Source organism: Lipotes vexillifer, unplaced genomic scaffold (assembly GCF_000442215.2).
Source record: "Lipotes vexillifer unplaced genomic scaffold, Lipotes_vexillifer_v1.1 scaffold983, whole genome shotgun sequence".
NCBI lineage: Eukaryota > Metazoa > Chordata > Mammalia > Artiodactyla > Lipotidae > Lipotes > Lipotes vexillifer.
In genome coordinates, this window is record NW_006783200.1 from 399,561 (window position 1) to 420,043 (window position 20,483).

The following is a 20,483-nucleotide window of genomic DNA, read 5'->3' on the forward strand; positions in this document are numbered from 1 at the left end:
CTGCTGTAGTTACTCTTAATTCATCAGCTTCATTCAGAATATTAGGAAATTGTTTGGGCCTCGCTTCACATATATAAAACTGAAGGCATTGGCTTTCATTTAGTCTCTATTTTTCTTTCTTTTTTAAAAAATTTATTTTATTGAAGTGTAGTTGATTTACAGTGTTGTGTTAATTTCTGCTGTACAGCAAAGTGATTCAGTTATACGTATATATACAATTCTTTTCCGTTTTATTTTCCATTGCAGTTTATCCCAGGATATTGAATATAGTTCCCTGTGTTGTACAGTGGGACCTTGTTGTTTACCTCTTCTATGTGTAATAGCTCATATCTGCTATGTAACCCCAACCTCCCAGTCCACCCCTGCCCCTACCCCAGCAACCAGAGGTCTGTTCGCTGTGTCTGTGAGTCTATTTCTGTTTCACAGATGAGTTCATTTGTTGTATTTTAGATTCCACATATAAGTGATATCATGTGAAGTTTGTTGTTCCCTTTCTGAGTTACATCACTTAGTATAATAATCCCTAGGTCCATCCATGTTGCTGTGAATGGCATTTATTTCGTTTATTTTTTATGGCCGAGTAGTTAGTATTCCATTGTGTGTGTGTGTGTGTGTGTGTGAGAGAGAGAGAGAGAGAGATCTTTTTTATTCATCTTTTGATGGACATTTAGGTTGTTTCCATGTCTTGGCTATTGTGAATAGTGCTGCTGTGAACATAGAGGTGCATGTATCTTTTCGAAGCACAGTTTTGTCCGTATACATGCCAGGAGTGGGATTGCTGGATCATATGGCAACTTTATTTTTAGTTTTTTGAGGAGCCTCCATATTGTTTTCCATAGTGGCTGCCGTAGTTTACATTCCCACCATCAGTGTAGCACGGTTCCCTTTTCTCCACACCCTCTCCAGCATTTGTTATTTGTAGATTAATGATAGCCATTCTGACCAGTGTAAGATGGTACCTCATTATAGTTTTGATTTGCATTTCTCTAATAATTAGTGATGTTGAGCATCTTTTCATGTGCCTGTTGGCCATCTGTATGTCTTCTTTGGAGAAATGTCTGTTCAGGTCTTCTGCCCATTTTTTGATTGGGTTGTTTGTTTTTTGTTGTTGAGTTGTATGGGCTGTTTGTATATTTTGGAAATTAAGTCCTTGTCAGTTGCATCATTTGCAAATATTTTCTCTCAGTCCATAGGTTGTCTTTTCATTTTGTTTATGGTTTCCTTTGCTGTACAAAAGCTTCTAAGTTTGATTAGGTCCCATTTGTTTATTTTTGCTTTCATTTCTATTCCCTTGGGAGACTGACCTGAGAAACCATTGTTACGATTTATGTCAGAGAATGTTTTGCCTGTGTTCTCTTATAGGAGTTTTATGGAGTCATGTCTTGTATTTAAGTCTTTAAGCCATTTTGAGTGTATTTTTGTGTGTAATGTGAGGGTGTGTTCTAACTTGATTGATTTACATGTGGCTGTCTACCTTTCCCAACACCACTTGCTAAAGAGACTGCATACAGTCTCTTAAGCTAGAAAGCTTTCATCCCAGATTCCTTCTGCTTAGCACAAATCAAAAAAATATTTTTCAGTCAGATTTAACTTATCACTTCAAACTTCTGGGTTAGATATTCATCTTTTCTCACCTGGACTCTTTGGTTTCCTTACCACTAATCTCTTTCTGCCTTACAACTCAGCAGTTCTTGAAATTTTTGGTCTCAAGATTCCTTTATACTTTAAAAATTATTGAGCATTCCAAAGAAATTTTGTTTATATGAGTTATATCTTCAGTTATTTACCATATTAGAAATTAAAACTGATACATTAAAAATATGTAATTCATTCACAGTAACAATAGTAAACCCACTACTTGTTAACATAAAGAGCATATTTTCATGAAAAATTACTTTTCCAAAACAAAAACAAAATTAGAAGAGTGACATTGTTTTACTCAAACTTCTGGCTCGGTAGAAAACAGATTATCATATCTCTTATTCATTCAGATTGTTGCAATAGGGAAAATGCAGCATAACACAGATATATGCTTGAAAAGGGAGGAATATTTTAATAGTTTTCTCAGATAATTGTGATATTCTTCTTTGATACTAGATGAGAATTGACAAATGGTAAGTTCTTAGAAGTTATCTGTAGTGTGGAATCTGAAATCATATCACTGAACTTTCTGTACTCTAGCGCATTAAAAGCCACTTGGTTTATCTTGTACTTTGAATGGATTTTTTTTATCCATGCATGATTTTCTAACATCATGCATTGGTCATTTGGGAAATGTTGATTCACAGAATAATACAACTCTTCCAAATGTTGAACATTTCATTCTACAAATCAGAAAATCACGTTTGGTAGTATCACCACCAATCTCATCTGAAATGTCTTTAAGTATTAGTAAATTGGCAAGTTCACAGTGGCAGATAGAGGTTTTCAAAAATCTCATTTTCCCTTGAAAGTCTGAATTTTATCATCAGCAATAAATACTGCCAGTTGCTTCTTTTGAGAAACAGGTTCACTTTGTTCATTTTCAGGAAAATACGCAAGTGCTGAAGAGCCATGCTTCGTTTGCCAGTCTTTGTTTCAAATAAAAATGTTGTTCCATGACAAAAGTGTCTGCATCAGCTCACAACTTAAAACAATTGCACAGGTGATTTTCCTCAAGACAGCCGTAATAACCTCCATGACAGAAGTATTTTATGTCTACTTCCCAAAATTGTCACACAGAGTATCAAAAAGATGAGTATCTAAAGCTTGAAATTGAATGATATTAATAATGTTTACAGCTTCATCAAGGATATTCTATGTGAAAATATTTCTTTGTTTTTGTTCTTCATACTATGAAGAATATAGCAGCTGCTGGTTCACTTTGGTACCGCTGCGTTGGTTTGTGCTAAGGCCTGTCAGTGCAAATGTCAACACAGTAAAAGGGCAAATGACATCTTAGGATTACTGTGAAAATAGTTTTGACCCCACAGATGCCCTGAAGAGGTCTCTGGGCCCCTGAAGGTTTTGCAGACCACGTGTTGAGACCCGCTGCTCTGGCTCATGTTAGAGATTCTTGCTAAATTTTGTGGTGTGGCATGGACTTCACAGTCCAGTTCCTGAGATTACTCAGACGGTACCATCAACTCTGCTGTTCTGTTCCACAGTCCAGCTGCCAGCCACGCCAGACCCCTCTTTATCCACGAAGTATTCTCTGCCTGAAATGTATCCTTGGAGCCTACCTCGGTACTTACTCTTGGATTCTTTAAGACCCTTCTCAAAAGCGCTGCCCCGTGCTGCACTCCTCACTCTCTCAGGCCTCCTGCGCACCCTTCTCTCACCATCTTTACCCTCTCTGGAGCATTGGGTGGTGGAACCGTGCTGGGAACTGTGAGGCCTGCGCAGTACCGCACCTCCTGATAGAGGCGCTGCCTTAGCCATGTTCCGTGGGCAGGGACCTGCCACGGTGTGTCACACACGATGGGCATTTACAATGTAGGATGCCTGGTGGGTATCTTGAAAGAAAAAGAAACACAGGAAGAACTTTGGCAAGGCAGATTTCTAGTTAATTGACAGTTTTTTTTGTAGATACGACTTCAGTGGACTTTACCTAAGAGTATACTTCATTTATCAATTTCTCTCCTTAGGGCACTGATAACCTTTAGTAGTTCCCTTTCTTTTAAAATTCTATGTCCTCTTTTCATAGCAAATATATTTGAGGCTTTTACATTTTGTTAGTTGAGCTTAAAAATGGTTTAATCAATATGGCAGGAGTGCAACTAAAAACTAGGTGGAGAAAAGGAAGTTCCTCATTGATTACCCATTAGTATGAGTATTTGGGATTGAACCTCTATGTAGAATTTGGAGAGTTGCCTTTGTAGTGACACAGAATAGGTCAAAGCTACTTTGGGTTTATCAGTAAAAGGTTTAGAGGCATAGAGCCATTAGAATTCAGACCCAGGAAAACTCTACTTGTATGAAAGAAAGATAGTAACAGTAAGCCATATTAAATAATACTGTAATACTGTGCTCTTTTGAAGACTACTAATACTTACTGTTATCACATCCTCACAGGGAAGCAAAAGAGAAGTATTAATAATAATCTTATAGATGGCAAGTTGCAGGGACAGAGCAAGGCCTTTTCTGTGTCCTTCCTGCTCAGTGCTGGGGACTCAGGGGGTGACCCTCATAATACTTTATGCTCTTACCAGTTACTTACACTGTCTCCATGGGTTCCCTGGTTTGTTAGATGTACTGTCCTTGACATAGTGCACAGCCAGTCAGTGCTGTGCAATCTTCTGAGCCATTAAACATACATACATATGCACACACATATTTTTGGAGGAATTATCAAAATGCTTCCATGAAACTTGGTCCTGAATTGACTGTTGTGTACAGAGTATGTATATTTTTAAGTTTTGAGGGGAATGGTTTTTTTTCTCTCTTCAGGGTTTATATTAAAAACATTCACATTAATTTTGAAAAGAGACATAGGCATATTTAGGAAGGTACTGGGATATCAGTTGGTTAAAAATTATGAACAAATAGGGGCTTCCCTGGTGGCGCAGTGGTTGAGAGTCTGCCTGCCGATGCAGGGGACACGCGTTCGTGCCCTGGTCCGGGAGAATCCCACGTGCCGTGGAGCAGCTGGGCCCGTGAGCCATGGCCGCTGAGCCTGCGAGTCCGGAGCCTGTGCTCCGCAATGGGAGAGGCCACAACAGTGAGAGGCCCGTGTATCGCAAAAAAAAAGAAAAAATTATGAACAAATAAAATAGTAACCCCCAAATTAGTATATATTTAGTCAGACAGATCTCCAGCATGGATACTCTTACAGATACCACCCAAACTGCAATTTTTATTAAAAAAAAAAATTAAGGGTAGGCAGAGAATTCTGTTCTTGCTGATTAAGTTCTGACATGTCCCATTTATTGATAAGGTGTAACTAATGCCATTTGTTTGTGGTGAGCAGAGTAGATCCCTTTTCTCTAGTGTGTGTCTCTGTATCAAAAATCCAGGGGTTATATACATTTATGAATAAAGGAGCTTCTGAATCTAGTTTGCCTGCACCAGTTTGATCTACTCCTGAGAATGGGTTACCTTGCCTGAAAGTTCCTCTTCAGACGAAGAGATGGATGTTTATTCATTCACATAGGAACCGTTCGTTGAATGCTAAATAAGCCCCAGAACCTGTAGGAAAGCCAAAGAAACAGATGTCTCAGTCCAAGAGACTTGTACAACAGGTACCCAGATAACTGTGATAATCTGTGATTTAAGTGTGATAGGAGTGCTACCGCAGTTCTAATAGAGTTGGAGGAAGGACAGGGCCAGTTTTTTGTTTGTTTGTTTGTTTTTAATACGGAATCACATTTTTAAAAAATTATTATTTAGTTATTTTGGCTGCACCGGGTCTTTGTTGCGGCATGCGGGATCTTTTAATTGCAGCATGCAGACTCTTAGTTGCGGCATGCATGTGGGATCTAGTTCCCCGACCAGGGATTGAACCCGGGCCCCCTGCATTGGGAGCTTGGAGTCTTACCCACTGGACCTCCAGGGAAGTCCCGACAGGCCAGTTTTTTGACTGAGGTGTTCGGTGGAGGTATCAGGATGTGATGGCATTTGAAGGGGTCTTAAAGACTTGACCAGTTTTGCTTCTGTGGGGAAGAACAGGAGGGCAGGGTCCAGGACGTGGAGGCAGCCAGATGTCACAGCTAATCTGAGCACAGTAAGTTGACTCGTATGACTGCAGTGGAAGAGTTTTCCAAGGAGAGGTGAGAGGAGAGACCCGAGAGGCTGGCCTGGTGCTAGGCTTTCCTCCCAGAGTCACCTCCAAGAGCCACAATGCTCTCTGTCCCGATGGTGACACTGGGTGGGGACTGTTCAGGGACACTTTGAGTTCCGTCCAAATTAGGCACTTGGGGATTGTCTAGGAAAAAAATCTATAAATATCTGTCTTTTACTTCTTTCCCTTTGCTTCAGATAAAGAGGCTTTTTTTCTTTTTTTTTCCCAAGCCTAACTCTTCCATTTGAGTTCCCAGTCCTATCTTGACCTTAAATTTTAAAGAACTGTTTCTGTATAAAACAGCTTGGCATTCAGATGCATAGTAGCTCCTTTAGTCTTAGCTTCTGGGGCAGCTACCTACCTTCTCCACTTATCAGAGGAAAGAGAACCTAACTTTTCCCTCTGTCTTCTTTCCTGTCTCATGATACAAAATATTTTCAGAGGGAGCGTGGTGGTCTGAATCAAAGCAGAGGTGTTTTCTTCTTTCAGCTGTATCTTAAGTCAGAATTTTCAGTTACTTGTTTTTTTCTTATATGCTCCCTTGTAGGCTGACTTAAATACCTCTTTAAAAAATAAGGCAAAGATGTAGCGATGATAATAAAATAAAAAATATTATAGCAACTAATACTTACATAATACTCATGCCACAGGCATTATACAAAATACTTTATGTGTATTCATTCCTTTATTCCTCATAGCAACATTTTTCTTTTATCAATACTATATGTCTTGGGACTTCCCTGGCGGTCCAGTGGTTAAGACTCCACCTTCCAATGCAGGGGACGAGGGTTCAGTCCCTGGTTGGGGAGCTAAGATCCCCATGCCTCATGGTGTGGTCAAAAATTAAAAAAAAAAAACACAACTATATGTCTTTATTATTTTTATCTCCTGACAGTAGTGTTAAAAAGTAGGTTTTCTTCTTGAAGGATTTTTCTCTTTTCCCTTTGTTTTGTCTTTTGGACAATTGATATAAAGAACAAGTTATACCTCTTCATTTTTTGGGAAGGCTTGACTGTACTGGCATGTGTTTGCCTGGGAGGGATGAGGGATGTCTTCCATGGGAAATTGAGTCATTTTTTGGCTTGTCTGACTGACTGACTGTGCTAGAGCTGTTCTTTTTGCTGTGAAGTGAAGAATAAGAATAAGTTGGGTGACTAAAGTAGCACATTCTCATTTTATGTGAGATTCAAATTTTTCCTAAGGATATGGTTATTTTAAACACAAGTTTTCATGTCTGGCCAGGATTTTTATCCTTTAAATCTAGAACCTCTTTTAGACTACTCACCTTTTGTGTACAGTTAACAGTGACAAACACTTTTTCTCTCCTTTAATAACTGAATCTGGTCAGCCTTTTGAAAAGTCTTAGGATTATGATTGTGGTAAGAAACAAATGCATAATCAGTAACTCAGCCAGCCTTTGGATGTCTAGTATCGTTCTTGGCACTCTGGGAGAGATTTAAAAAGTACCTGTTGCCTTTAAGGAAGTCACCATTCTACTTAGAGTAAGAATAACATGCAGCAGCAGCAGCAGCAGCAGCAAGGAAGAACACAGGACAGAGCACTGTAAAGTCAGTGCGGCAGAGTCTAAGGACCACCTTATTTCACAGTACAGCGTTAGAAGGAGAGTTAGAGCAGGCAGAGAGCCTAACTAGAAAAGTGGGATTTGAAGGATAGATTGTGGTTAGGGTGGAAGAGACACGGTAGGGAATTCCAGAAACCACGATTGTCCTAAGAGCCAGGGTCACTGAGGTAGGAAGAAGCCCATATCCTAATTGTGGAACCTTGAGAGATTACCCGTTTACATATCTTGAGGAATGACAGCAAATGAGGTTGGATAAGGATCATGGCATAGTATGATATCCAGACAAGGGAGATTAGACTTGATGAGGCTAGAGACTTATACAGGCTTTCTGAATTACAGCACAAATCATACCGCTTCTGTGCTGGCACATCTTCGATGGCTCCCTGTTGCCTCTGAATAGAGTCTGAACTTTTTAGCACGGCATCATATGCTTCCATAATCTAGCCTGTGAATGCTTTTCCAGGCCAGGGCCATAGCACTGCTCTCACAGGAATCTGACGCAGGTAGTAGACAGCTCGCTAGTCCTCTGTCCTACCTGTTGCGCATCAACATCTGCACCTTCTCTCACAGTCTTCATTGGGGATGCCTGCCTCCTCCCTCCCATTTTCTCTCTTTCTGTCCGTTTATGTTAAACCACCACCTTCATGAAACCTTTCTGCCTAATCAGTTTAGTCAGAGATCTTTATTCCTTTCTGAAACCCTAATTTCATTTGTACTACCCATGCCGTCTTATATTTCATACCATTGCCCCTGCTATGTTTCCTTGAGGTCCCAGAAATGCCTCATCCATCTTCATATCTCTCATAACACCTCACAGAGCACCATAACTTCGGCAGAGATTTAAATATTGTTGAACAGATAAATAAATTTGGCTAATATTAGCTAGTTGGCTACTAGTTGGCCATGACATGCTGGTGATGACAGACTCCCATGAGGAAATTCTCGTCCATAATTGTCAGTGTTGTTTCCCTGACCTCATTGCCTTTGTTTTATAGAGTGAGGTTTGTTCTTATTTCCATAGATAATCATATGGAAAGGGAGTTTCTTACTTGTTGGCTGTTCCTTCTGTTTCCGTTTCCTTGCCAAAACACTGTCTGCCCTGCTTTCCTGCTCTAGCTATTATGAAAACTTTGTTCATATTCCTGACCAAGATGCAGTGAGTGCACTCAAGTGTTCTCTTTTGGTCTCTGTGACAGGATCTCGTGGAAAGAATTGAAAGAACGGGCATAGAACTCACTTTGTGTTAATGGTCCTTTTTCTCTGTTAAGGCTTCATTTACATCTCAGAAAGTTTTTTTTGTTTTTTGCGGTACGCGGGCCTCTCACTGTTGTGGCCTCTCCCGTTGCGGAGCATGGACTCTCAACTGCTGTGCCACCAGGGAAGCCCCTCAGAAAGTTTTTACACACTAAAGTGTTTATTTCCAGGTTAGCCATCCTGTAGCAACCATTTTTTTATGATTCACTAAGGCACTTTGTCTGAAGGGTAAAATGTCTTAAGAGAAAACTGGAAAAAGTGAACGAAGTGTACAGGCAGAACTTAAATTTTCCCCTGTGAAATGGTAGAATATTGAAATTCAGCTTTCATCACTCTACTACTACACCAGAACTTGCCCTCACCAAGCAAGGTCCATGAAACATTTACATACCAAAACCCACATCTCTTATTGGCTTGACTTTTTCACAACATTTGGTGTTGTTTACCATTCTTTCTTTCTGTTTCCTCAATGTCACATCTGTGTGTTGACTTCCAAATTGGTGTGCCCAGCCGCAGCTGTTCTCCCGAGCTTCAGACACAGATGTTTATGTTACATCTAAAGGGAGATGTTCTTGTAGTACCCTGTGGTTCCTCTATTCTGGCACTTCTCACACACACTATTGTAACTATTTAATGTCTGTCTGGTTCTCTGTTATATTCTTGGTGCCAAAAATAGGTGTTCAATGAATATTTGTCTAATGATTGAACAAATTTCATTTACTGAAAAGCTTGTTGAAGATTCAGGACAGTGACACATGAGAAGTTGTAGTTTACAATCACAACAGTATTATGGATTTTCCATGTAAAACTTCTTGGTTGTTTAAATTGTTACTGATAGTAAATTTTCCCTTTTTAGCATCCTTAAGCAGTCTAGGTTTTTAAAATACTAATGTATTTTAAAGCCACATTCCTTGGGAAACTGAAAATTCAACTTAAAAAAATTAAATATTTACAAATTATCTAGTACACTTTAAACAAGGAAAGATGTAAAGTGAGTTTTACAGTAAAATCATAAGATTATAGTATGCAGGAGACCTGTTTTGACACGTCCAGCTAAGAAAAGATATGAGAAGTGACTTACTTCACCACAAGCTTATATACTTCTAATGGTGTGGTATTCGTGTTAAGAAAGCCAGTTGGATCTTAATCATCCCAGTGTACTCAACACCAGAGGGTTTTGTTTTGGTGTTCGCATCACAAGAAGGACACCGACTAACTAGAGAGCCCTCAGTCGGGTACCCTGTGGCATGAGGAACAGTTGTGGGAACCATGACCCAGAAGAGAAGCTTTGAAGAGGGTAGCTAGTCGTAGTAAGTATCTTCAGATGTTTGAAATGCTGCCATAAGAAGTAACTAATGTTTGTTCCCAGGAGGAGAACTGGGAACAGTACACCCATTCATTCTAAAGGAGACCTAGAGAACAGTTGTCAGTATCCAGAAATCTTTTAGTCTCTATGCTGGATGTGTTCATTCTGATTATTGTAACATATTACCAATAGTGAGAAGCTATTAAAACAACTAAATATCAAGTATTAAAATGTTGGCAAAGAAGTTGAGTCCATTGAATGTAATGACACACTTTTCTACCTGTACTTTCTAAAATTAGGAACCATTTGTCATTTTTATTGAAAAAATCTTTTTCTATCCTTTGGCATTTGTATAAAATCAAATGTAAGAATGCCAATAATACGAGTAACAAATTCTAAGTTTTCTTTCCTCAAATTTTAACTTACATTTTCTCCATGATAGTTTCATTTCTTTCAGTTTAGGGTATTACTCAAGGCAAAATAAGACGCATATGGAAAGAAAGATTTACAGAACCGAGTTTAATGCAGACTCGTTTTATTAGCTGTGTGACCTGATACAACTGACTTAAACTGAGTGCGACTTTTCTGCATCTTTAGACAGTGATGTTTCACCCTGTAGCTTTTTATGAGGAATAAGTGAAATTGTACATGTGGAAGCACATGGCATACAGGAAGCACTCAGTGAATGTTGTTGTTATTAATAAATCTTGCCCCAGAAGACCTGTCCTAGAGGTTAAACTATCCTATCCCCACTTTTCCAGATGAATTCTGATTCAGCTTTCTCCCTTTCTCCCCTCCTCCTGCCTTTTATTTCACCAAGTTGTTGGTAATTTTAGTAAAGTTTAACATTTGTGTGCTTGTTCCACGAGACCTATTTCCTGTGAGGAGCACAGGTTGGTGAAGAGACATTTTTAAAGCTTTGTCTTTTCTTACTTCCATCTTAATTAATTTTTGCTAATGTTATTGTTGTCAGACAGCCTGCTGCTACCAGCTAAATTGTGTTAAGGTTTCTTCTTGAAGAAGTCAAGAAAGGGTTAAAGCAGAGGAGCTGCCTGCTGCTGCCAGATGGTAGTTTGAGGAGAATTGCTAGTTGACTGGTTGCTTGCCCTTTAGGCCTTCGCCTTCTCCTTTATTCTTTTAACCTTCTTGGAACCTCCAAATCTGGGAGTGGAAGAAAAGCCAGGGGAGTGGGGGCCCTAGGCCTCCCTCTCCTGGACCAGTAGTGCTTAAACACCTAAATTGAAACGAAAAAGGAAATCCTCGCTGGAAACAATGCAGCTGTTGTAAATAATTCCCGTCTTCTCTCAACTACTCAAACATCTTATTTGGAGCAGACTGTTATTTTAAGCAGACTGGAGTTGCTCACATGGAGGCTATAATAATAAAAATAATACAATGTTTTATCTATATTTTAGTAAACTTTGCTACCAACAAATGTGTAGCTTTGGATGACTCACTATTTTTTAAGGTAATGAAATCATAGGTTAATGAAAATTGTTGACTGTGGTAGACGTTTCCTTCCTTTTCATTTCACATGAAAAGTGGAGGTGGAAAATATAATTAAGCAAGAATATACTACACGTTTTCCACAACAGATTTTGAGAGAATTTCTCAATCCCTTTTTCTTTTTCCTCGGCATCTATCCACATCCTGTGAGCTATATGGCAAGTGATAAAGATTTGTTAGTCTCAGACTGACCATATCCGATCAAGAAGGAACTTCAGATACGATCTAGTGTCCAGCCCTTCTCATTTTCCAGTTCTGGAAACCCAGGTCCAAGAGTCAAACTAATTATCCCAGGATGCTCAGTGAGATAGTGGCACACTTAGGAATGGAAAGAACCTTTGATTTTCACCTTGTGCTCCTTGCAGAGACGAAACTGATCATTGGTGGGTCTTTTAGCCAGTGACATGCTACTACTTTATGTTCACTTTGGGGTACAGGACAAATGTTTTAGTAGCAGTAGACACCCCTCTCCCCGCCCCAGTGCTTGCTGGCCTTTGTGTTCTGTTTGGATCTTTCATATTCCCACTAAGTGGTGTCCTAATTCAGAAACTTTGCTGTGAGACTTTAGATAGGGTTCTCCCTTAACTGAAACAAAAGGAGCCAAGTAGAGTTGACCCATAAGAATGCTGAAACAATTTGGGTAAGGGTTAGACCTTAAGAGTTAAATATCAAGGGAAAATTTAATTCATGAACAGAAATGCTCTAGTTAACTTCAAATGCATAAAATGTTTTTATACTTCATTTTCTGGAATCTTTAAGAATATATGTTGGGCCTGTGGTATGAACAGACTTTAAGCACTTGAAGCTTCTATTGAAGAACGTAGGGCTTCTTGTTGTGGCTGGAGAGTGGGATGGAGGACACAGAAAGAAGGGAGATATAATTAATCTTGTGAATAATTACTATTGTAAGAGGTTGTAAATAATAAACATATTTTACTACAAGTTCCCAAAATTAAAGAAAAGGAGAATATTCTTAAAACGAAAATTCATAGGTATCAGCTCTATGGTTTGGCTGTAAAATGATTGGTTTCTGTGTTTCAAAATCCTAACAGAGTAACTGTTCAGTGGTTCCAGATGTTTTTGATAAAAACTTGGAATTGTCACATCAGCAGCAAAAGCACTGGACTATAGACTCAGTCTTCTGTGGAGAGTGCTGTGAACAAATCCAGAGGGGAAAGCAAAACAGACTCTTCCCCTCCACCCAGAGTATGTGTTCCCTACCCAGAGAATTTGTTCTCCAAGAAGGAACAAAATACTCAAGGACAATTCCAAATCCTTTTAATATGTTTATGTGTACAGAAAAAGTAGGAAGTCTCGATTTCCAGCCTGTAGCACAAAGCCAGCAGATCATCAGAAATACAGAAATTAATCTGTTTGTCTCAAAACAGTAATCTCAGCCATTTCAGACAATAGTATAACTTTGAAAGAGGTTTCTAATTATATAAACTTCTTGAGGACAGAGACCTTGTTCCTTCTTTCTTTTGTTTGCCTTTGCTGCAAGGCACAAAATATCTGTTAAATCAATATAGATTATTTAAGTCAGGAGTTACACGAGGTTGGGAATAGAAGGCTCTGTGGTGATTAAAGCATCTATGATCCTTAGGGAGATGGCTGGAAACCTTGGAAGCAGGAAACATTTGATTCTAATTAAAACAGAAGGGAGCGGCAGTGAGGAATAAACCATACTGAGGACAGAGGGGTGGGAGCTTTGTGTTTATATGGGGAGGAAGGAGAGTTCTAAATTATTGCTTGGTGAAAGTTCATACAGAAAAGATAATAAACTATCCATTTTCCCCTACACTAAAGCCTAAAGGACCTTTCGATTTGTGCCCTAGACCACATAGTTTCAGAGTAGTTGTAAATCCCCAGACAGGTTCCCACCCTTCTGGTAAGCCTGAGCTAGAATTTTATTTACAACTTTCTAATCTCTCTCTAATCATCTGTTTCTACTGTTTCCCATCATCACTCTAATGAAAAGCAACATCTGGTTCACTGTCCACGTTGGTAGCATCACAGAGCTAGGCTCACTGGGGGTGTGTTGGGAAGGGGAGGGGCTGTCTACCTCCCTGTGGTGGATGGGATAGTGTGGGACTGGGCTCAGCGGCTGCGGTGTGTTAGGTAGAGGGGGAGATGCGTACTAGCAGGATTCGCTGCCTTGCTCTCCTTTGAGCTGGTTAGCTACTTGAATGCCTGGCCAGAGGAGATGGTGACTCATCAGACCTTCTCTACCCCTTTCATAGCTCCTGGAAAGCCTCTTCACCAGCTCTGTTTGTGATATTGACAGAAATTTAAGTATTAAATCTCTTTTTTCCTTCCACTTGTGATGTTTGAGTCCCCTCATTCACACTCTAGCCAAGGACTCCTCTGGCCACTTGAGGAAAATGCCAGCTGTCTGATGCTCCTAGAAGGAGAACGTCTTTGGAGTTTTCCTTTCTCCACTCTTCCCTTTTTGTCCCCCTCAGTTCCTTCTCCTCCTTTCCCTCCCAGATCATTTATGACCCAGGTAAGAAAATGAATTCTGGAACAGGTCTGCCCCTGAGAATCTTGGCTAGGGTGGGGCTGGAGGGCTCTTGGATAGTAAGAGAGCAGGCGCACAGAGTGGTAGAGCCACACTCCAGGCTCAGTTAATGTGAGTGGTGGCTTTCAAGGGGGGAAGAAGTCCCAGCCAGGTGACTCTTCTTAGCCATACAACGTACTGACGCACGTGCCTGTCATTTCACTCCTTTCCTCTAAAATTTTCTTTAAAGTGCTCCTCTTACCACCTCCCCATCCCTCCCTTCCTCTCCACCAAGAAAGAAAAGCTGACCTCTTGATGATTTCTAAGCCTTGTCAGTCACTTCTGTAACCCCTTCTGGATCCTGGAAACATAGCCCTGAAATATTGGCTAGCATTTTTCTCATATTAAATCACTGACTTGCGTTTGGCAGGGAGATGCAGTGTCTGCCTTGTGTAGTTTCAATTTCCCCGATTTCGTGGAACAGATAAGTGTGTTGAACTTGCCTGTGGTGTTTAGGATGACACCCCCTCCCTTTATTACCATATCTCCCCCGACATCAGAGCTCTTGGGGTGCATCTGGAAATGCCTGACAGAGCCTTTTTCATAGGGAACAGCGTGAGGAGGAGAAAGGGGAGGAGGAGGAAACGGGTTGGAAAAGGAAGCCTTGTTTTTCCCTTCTTCGTCTGTGGATGAATCAGGTTCCCACCACTGACATTAGGTTTTCAAGCCTCCGAGGCTGCTGTTGCAGGGCTGAAAGGGCAAGTAGTGACGTTCCTGAGAGGCAGGGAAAAGAGATGAGGGGTCTGGGGTGGGGAAGGGCCAGCGCCCAAGAAGGGAGGGAGCAAGAAGGTAGGAGTGGTCTTTTTTTCCCCCCCTCCTTTCGCTCTGTTGTCATTAGATATTTTCAACTGAAATCAGAAGCAAGCCCTACCGCCTGGCGAGCAAGAGACTGATGAAAGACTCTTTACTTTGAACAGAATCTCAGAGCTTCAACTTTTTTTTTTTTCCTGTAAAGGAAAAATTGATTTTCCTTGTCTTTGTTTTTGTTTTATAAGCAAGAAGAGGATTTAATGAGAGAATTTTTTCCTATCATCCCTTCAAATTAGAGTTGTCTTTCCTTCTGTCTTTCTCTTTTCCTGACAAAGTACATACTGGATTTTTATTGCCTGCTTTGGGCTATTCCACCACGTGCGTCAGCCGTTATGTGTAGCCGGTTAATTCTTAATTTTTCCACTGGAATTATCGCCAGTGATGGAAATGGTGTATGCTTCTCTTTCGGTCAAGATCTGCCTAAAGTATAGCATCTGGAAGCATTTATTGTTTATATTATGAATTGTAAATTGTAAATTCATCATCCCAGTGATCTGAAGTTGCCAGGAAGTTCTCAGTCCGTTCAAGGAATTGGGATTCTGCTCGGTTTTCTTTAATTCATTTTTTGACCCTTTGAGGGTTTTCTACATAGAGAAGTCTGGAAGTCATAAATCCCCTCCAGCTCACGGTAAGAAATTTGGAGCTCTGGACTTGCGGGAGCGCGGTGGTCCCCCAGGTTGACACTGGGTACCTCTCCTGCATCTTACTTCCTCTCTTCTGCATTTGGAAAAAATGTATGAACGGCACAAGAGGCGCTACAGCCTATGTGACATCTCCAAGGTGGACAGGACTGTGGACGTGGTGTTGCTGAAGGTAAGGGGCCACACTCCATCCACTCCAAAGCTCTCAGGCTCTTTTGTCTCTGAAAACAGTAGCTGGATTCCCTGGCCCCCCTGTATTGGGAGAATGGCTGAGAAGTGTGCATGTGTGAACAGTGGGCAGTGTTGGGTTGGGTTGGTGATTTTAAGGTCCTTAGCAAAATACCTGAACAGAAACAGTGGGGACTTCAGAATCAGCATTGAGCCACGTACTGTTTCAGTGTCATTTTACTTGCTTTAAAATGGATTCTTATGCTCAGGAGGACCTCATACTCTTGAAAATCACAGACAGAGAAATTCACCTTCAGAGTTGCCCTTTCCTCAGATGTCTGTGTCCCTCTGTCCCTGTCATCCCCACCCCTCTCCTCCCAACCCCAGGCCCCCATCTGGGGGGTATCTTTCTCTGTCAGTCTCTCTCCTTCTGCCCCTGTCTCTTTGTCTTTTGCCTGAGTCTTTTCTATCTGTTGTTTCTGCTGTCTCTCCTCACAGCTCTGAGGGGAAAGATAGGCAGTACTTATTTCCTTTGGAAGGATCTCCAGTCAATCTATTTATTAAAGTGGCAAAGTGGCCCCTTTGGCTTTGTTTGACTGCTTTTCAGGTCTAGCCTTTGAATGTTAATAGCTGTATTTGTTTGTTTTCTCCCGGTAGTGATGCTGGGTGTCTAAGCAGGATGGGGGCGGAGACTCTGGATGGCTGATTGCTCACAGAAGGCATCCTTGAATCTAAAATTAGTAAGGACTCCTCCAGCCATAAGATGGGAGTCTGGGAATGTTGGATGACTCAAGGAGCACTTTTTGGAAGTTTAGCAGTTTTCTGGCAGAGGCAGGGGAAATTGGAAGTCAAGCAAGTGCTTCACAGTTGCCAAGAGAACCTCAGTACCTGAACTTGTGAAGGTGTAGAGTCAGGGGAGTCCAGGCAAAGTAGTAATGTATCGCCCTGGTCAGGGAAATAGTGGAGCTCTTGTACTGATTTATCAATTCAGTGTATTACTTGAGACTCCTTAATTCTTTTCATTGGCCTGTTGAGGCCAAAAAACGGCTCAGAAGGCTAGACACAGAAGTCAATGAAATAACACTACCACGCCAGACGAGGAGCTAGGTGGAGGAGTTGTGACTGTGGAGGGAGTGGCGTCTGTCCCTCCATGATCGCTGTCAGGTGGTGGTTTGATATACCAGGCCGAGGCTGAGAGCAGTGGGCAACTTGGCATTTTGAACTTGATCCGAGATATTATTTATTTTAGTTTCTCTGGAATGTGCTTTCCACTGTGAAATCACAGTGATGTTTTAAAATTTTTGTCCTCATGTTTAGGAGAGCCTGGTTTTTAGAACCTTTATATTCTTGACTCTTTATGATTTTACCTGTCTGGGGGAAAAAGAAAGAAGGAAAAGAGGGGAGGGAGGATAGAAAATCTCAGTCTGAGTATCACAAGGAGTGTGGGTACATTTAAAATAGTGCTAAAATGTTCAGTGCTCTTCACTCTCATGGGGCATGAAAGCCCTCAGGAATGGGGCTAAATTAGCACAGGCTTATTGGCCTCGTAGATGCTGTTTTACAGTTTTAACAGAACACTTTTATGTATGTTATTTTGTTTGAGACTGACTGGTCAGGCAGCAACGGTTCCCCTGCCCCTTCATATGAAGAGATTGAGGATTCTCCTGAGCCAGGGTAAGGAACATAAAGGACTTGAGTGATGTGATTTTTTTGCACAAGGCCACAGCTAATAAAGGACATAATCAGGTTTTTTTTAGATGTACCTGTGTTTGTATTATTTTTTGTACCATACGGCCCTTACGCAATGAAAGATTTTCAGTAGAGGAAACTTCACTTCTCAGAAAGTAAGCATTTATTACAAATAAGTAAACACAAAGAATCCTGAAAATATGCTATTTTCAGTTTGAAATGAGATGGGTGAGTTTGGTGCTGATTCTTTGCTTTGGAGACAGAGAAGGTGACATCACTGAGAGCTCTACATGAAAACTATATTAATGACCTGTTTGATGTCAGACGTGCTAGGTCCAAGGGGCACACGGGTCTTTAAAGTCCTCGTATTGCTTAAAGACAGGCAGTAAATAGAGAAACAAAAAGTACAAATTACTGTTAGCGATTTGATAGAAATAAACAGTGTGTTCTATGGGAATAATGGGAATCGTATTTCAGATAGAAGATCTTTCTGAGGTGCTGACATTTAAAGAACTGTTCTCCAGAGGATAAAGAGATGCTGGAGCTATACCAAGGGAAGGCATTCCAGAAAGAAGGAACGGCAGATACAGAGGCCCTGAGGTAGGGAAGAATGGGCAGGGCCATTGTGATGAGAAAATACTGAGCAAGCGGGGTGGAGTCATAAGCAGGCCCTGGGAGGGCTGGGCCTTGACAGCCATGGTGAGGAGTTTGCTTTGCTTAGATACGTTACTTCTTTTTTTAGAAGATCATTCCGGAATGTGGGAGTCACTTAGGCTGCCATTATGGTAGTCCAGGCATGATAAAATGGCTTTGTGGTCTGAAGTGGTAATAAGTGGATGGGTATGAGATACAGGCATTTAATTTTTACATCATTCCTAGTATTTGTCTCGTTTTACATATGGAAAAACAGATTCGGAGAGTCAGTAATTTTCCAAAGTTCTCACAGCTCACACATAGTAGGTAATAGGATGCAACCCCAGGTCTGATTGTTTTCAAAGTTCATGTTTTTTCTTGCTACCCTAGGCCTCTTGAGTCAGCCAATTCCTCTTATTACATAAATATGTATATCAATTTTTATTTATATATATATATATATATATATATATATATATATGTATGTATTTTTAAAAATCTAACTTTTTCTGTCAGAAGAAGTCTTAGAAGTTATCGCAACACATTTTTTCCCAGTGCGGGAATTTGTTCTACAGCACTTTGGACAGGTGCATGATCTCATCTAAATTCATTTTGCCACACAATTTTTAGAATGATTTTTAGTCATTCAGAAGTGGTCTCCAGTAATCTTCCATTTTGATTTTGTGTCTTTAATCAGTGTTTTTGAGTATAATTGCTTTACAATGTTGTGTTAGTTTCTGCTTTATAACAAAGTGAATCAGTTATACATATACATATGTTCCCATATCCCCTCCATCTTGCGTCTCCCTCCCTATCCCACCCCTCTAGGTGGTCACAAAGCACCGAGCTGATCTCCCTGTGCTATGCGGCTGCTTCCCACTAGCTATCTATTTTACGTTTGGTAATGTATATATGTCCATGCCACTCCAGTGCTTTTTTTTTTTTATAATTATATTGGGTGTATATGCCACTTCAGTTCTCACGTGATCATGTATATTTTCTCACTCCTTTTCTGTGGAAGATTGCTTTATTTTATAGTAAGGAGTTTCTAATTTTTTTACGTTTGGAATGTATATATGTCCATGCCACTCCAGTGCTTTTTTTTTTTTATAATTATATTGGGTGTATATGCCACTTCAGTTCTCACGTGATCATGTATATTTTCTCACTCCTTTTCTGTGGAAGATTGCTTTATTTTATAGTAAGGAGTTTCTAATTTTTTCATCTACTCACTATATCTAAACAGTGTCCCTCATTCGTACTAAATTCGCAGTAAGTTTTGTTAATTGAATGAGTTAATCTTTTAATATTTGTTCATGTTATACAAACTATACTTAATGTGCTGATGAGATTGGGGTACGAACAGAGAGATGAATTGTAACAGTCATCACAAAATTTAGATTGTGAGCCTATCCCTTTGGTATCACACATTTACAACTCCAGTCCCTCCCATTGGCATCTGAATAATTCACTGTAGATTAACTTCAAGCTTCTGATCCTCTTTTATATACCCATACTTTCTTGGGCTTATTCCACATTCTGATCTGTTCCCTTTGTCAGTTCTGTACAGTTAGTTTCATGGTAGCTTTTCTGCATCAAAGCCATCTCTTAGGATTTCCCTAAGGCTGGGCACACTGGTCTTTATCCTCAGATCAGCTCTTGCTTCCCATCATCAGCCCCCAGCATCCTCTGAAATCTTACCTCCTTTCTGAATTTTTTTCTGAATAATAAGGTGTAGGTTGATAGTATCCTTTAGTCACCCATGCCGCCATCCCCTAGCCCAGTACACGCATACACACTTCTCTTCCTCACCTTATTGGTTACCCCTCTCCCCCAGTGCATATATGCCTTCTGGCTCTTATGATCGATAAGTGGTTGGTAACTATGAATCATGTGCACAGAGTGGGATAAGGAAGAATTTTAATTCTTGGCAGAGGCCCTTTGGTATCAACATGCCCATTTTCCTCAGCATCCTTCAAAAAGCTAGTATTGACCTCACAAGTTGGTGAATGATAGGACCCTTTGTCTGACGTGGTTCAGTAGCTAACTCATGAGCGCATTGAGTAAGAGACCACTCCTAACACAAGAGGATACCAAGTATCAGGAACTTACTGCAAAACTAACATACCAGAAAGAGGGGAGTTGGAATCTAGGATTAACTGCTGACTTAAACTGATTTTAGTACAGGGACCATTTCTGTTTTACTAGTTTTATTATTTTGGGTACCTGGAAAAACATTGCCTACTAATAATAATAACATGATTTTTCATGTTACTGATGATTTATTGAGAACTTACTTTGTCGCTAGTAATTCAGAGTATCAGATGAATGGTTAAAAGATTTGCAACCATGTTTTGCATGCATTGAATAAAAATGTTCACAGAGGAGGATGACCCCCTCCCCATCCTTGATGTTTGGGCAGGCCACCTGACCTCATTAGTGAAAGCACAGAAGGAGTAGTTTGTCTTTAACTCCAGTGTCATTTTCCAGAGAAATACACATCCTTTAAAAAGTTTACTTGCTTTAAGACTGCTTCAAACAAAAGACATAAGGAGGCTAAGGATTGAAGACAATTATGC

General features: G+C 40.4%; 1 protein-coding gene across 1 annotated transcript in view; it reads left to right on the forward strand.

Annotated features, from left to right (window-relative positions):
* The first annotated feature begins 15,505 nt into the window (after positions 1-15,505).
* The window catches only part of LOC103075725 (A-kinase anchor protein 13-like), a 114,243-nt gene continuing 109,265 nt past the window's right edge, over positions 15,506-20,483 (forward strand). The window contains 1 exon segment of the mRNA XM_082931024.1: positions 15,506-15,586. Coding sequence (XP_082787150.1) covers positions 15,506-15,586 — 81 coding nt within the window.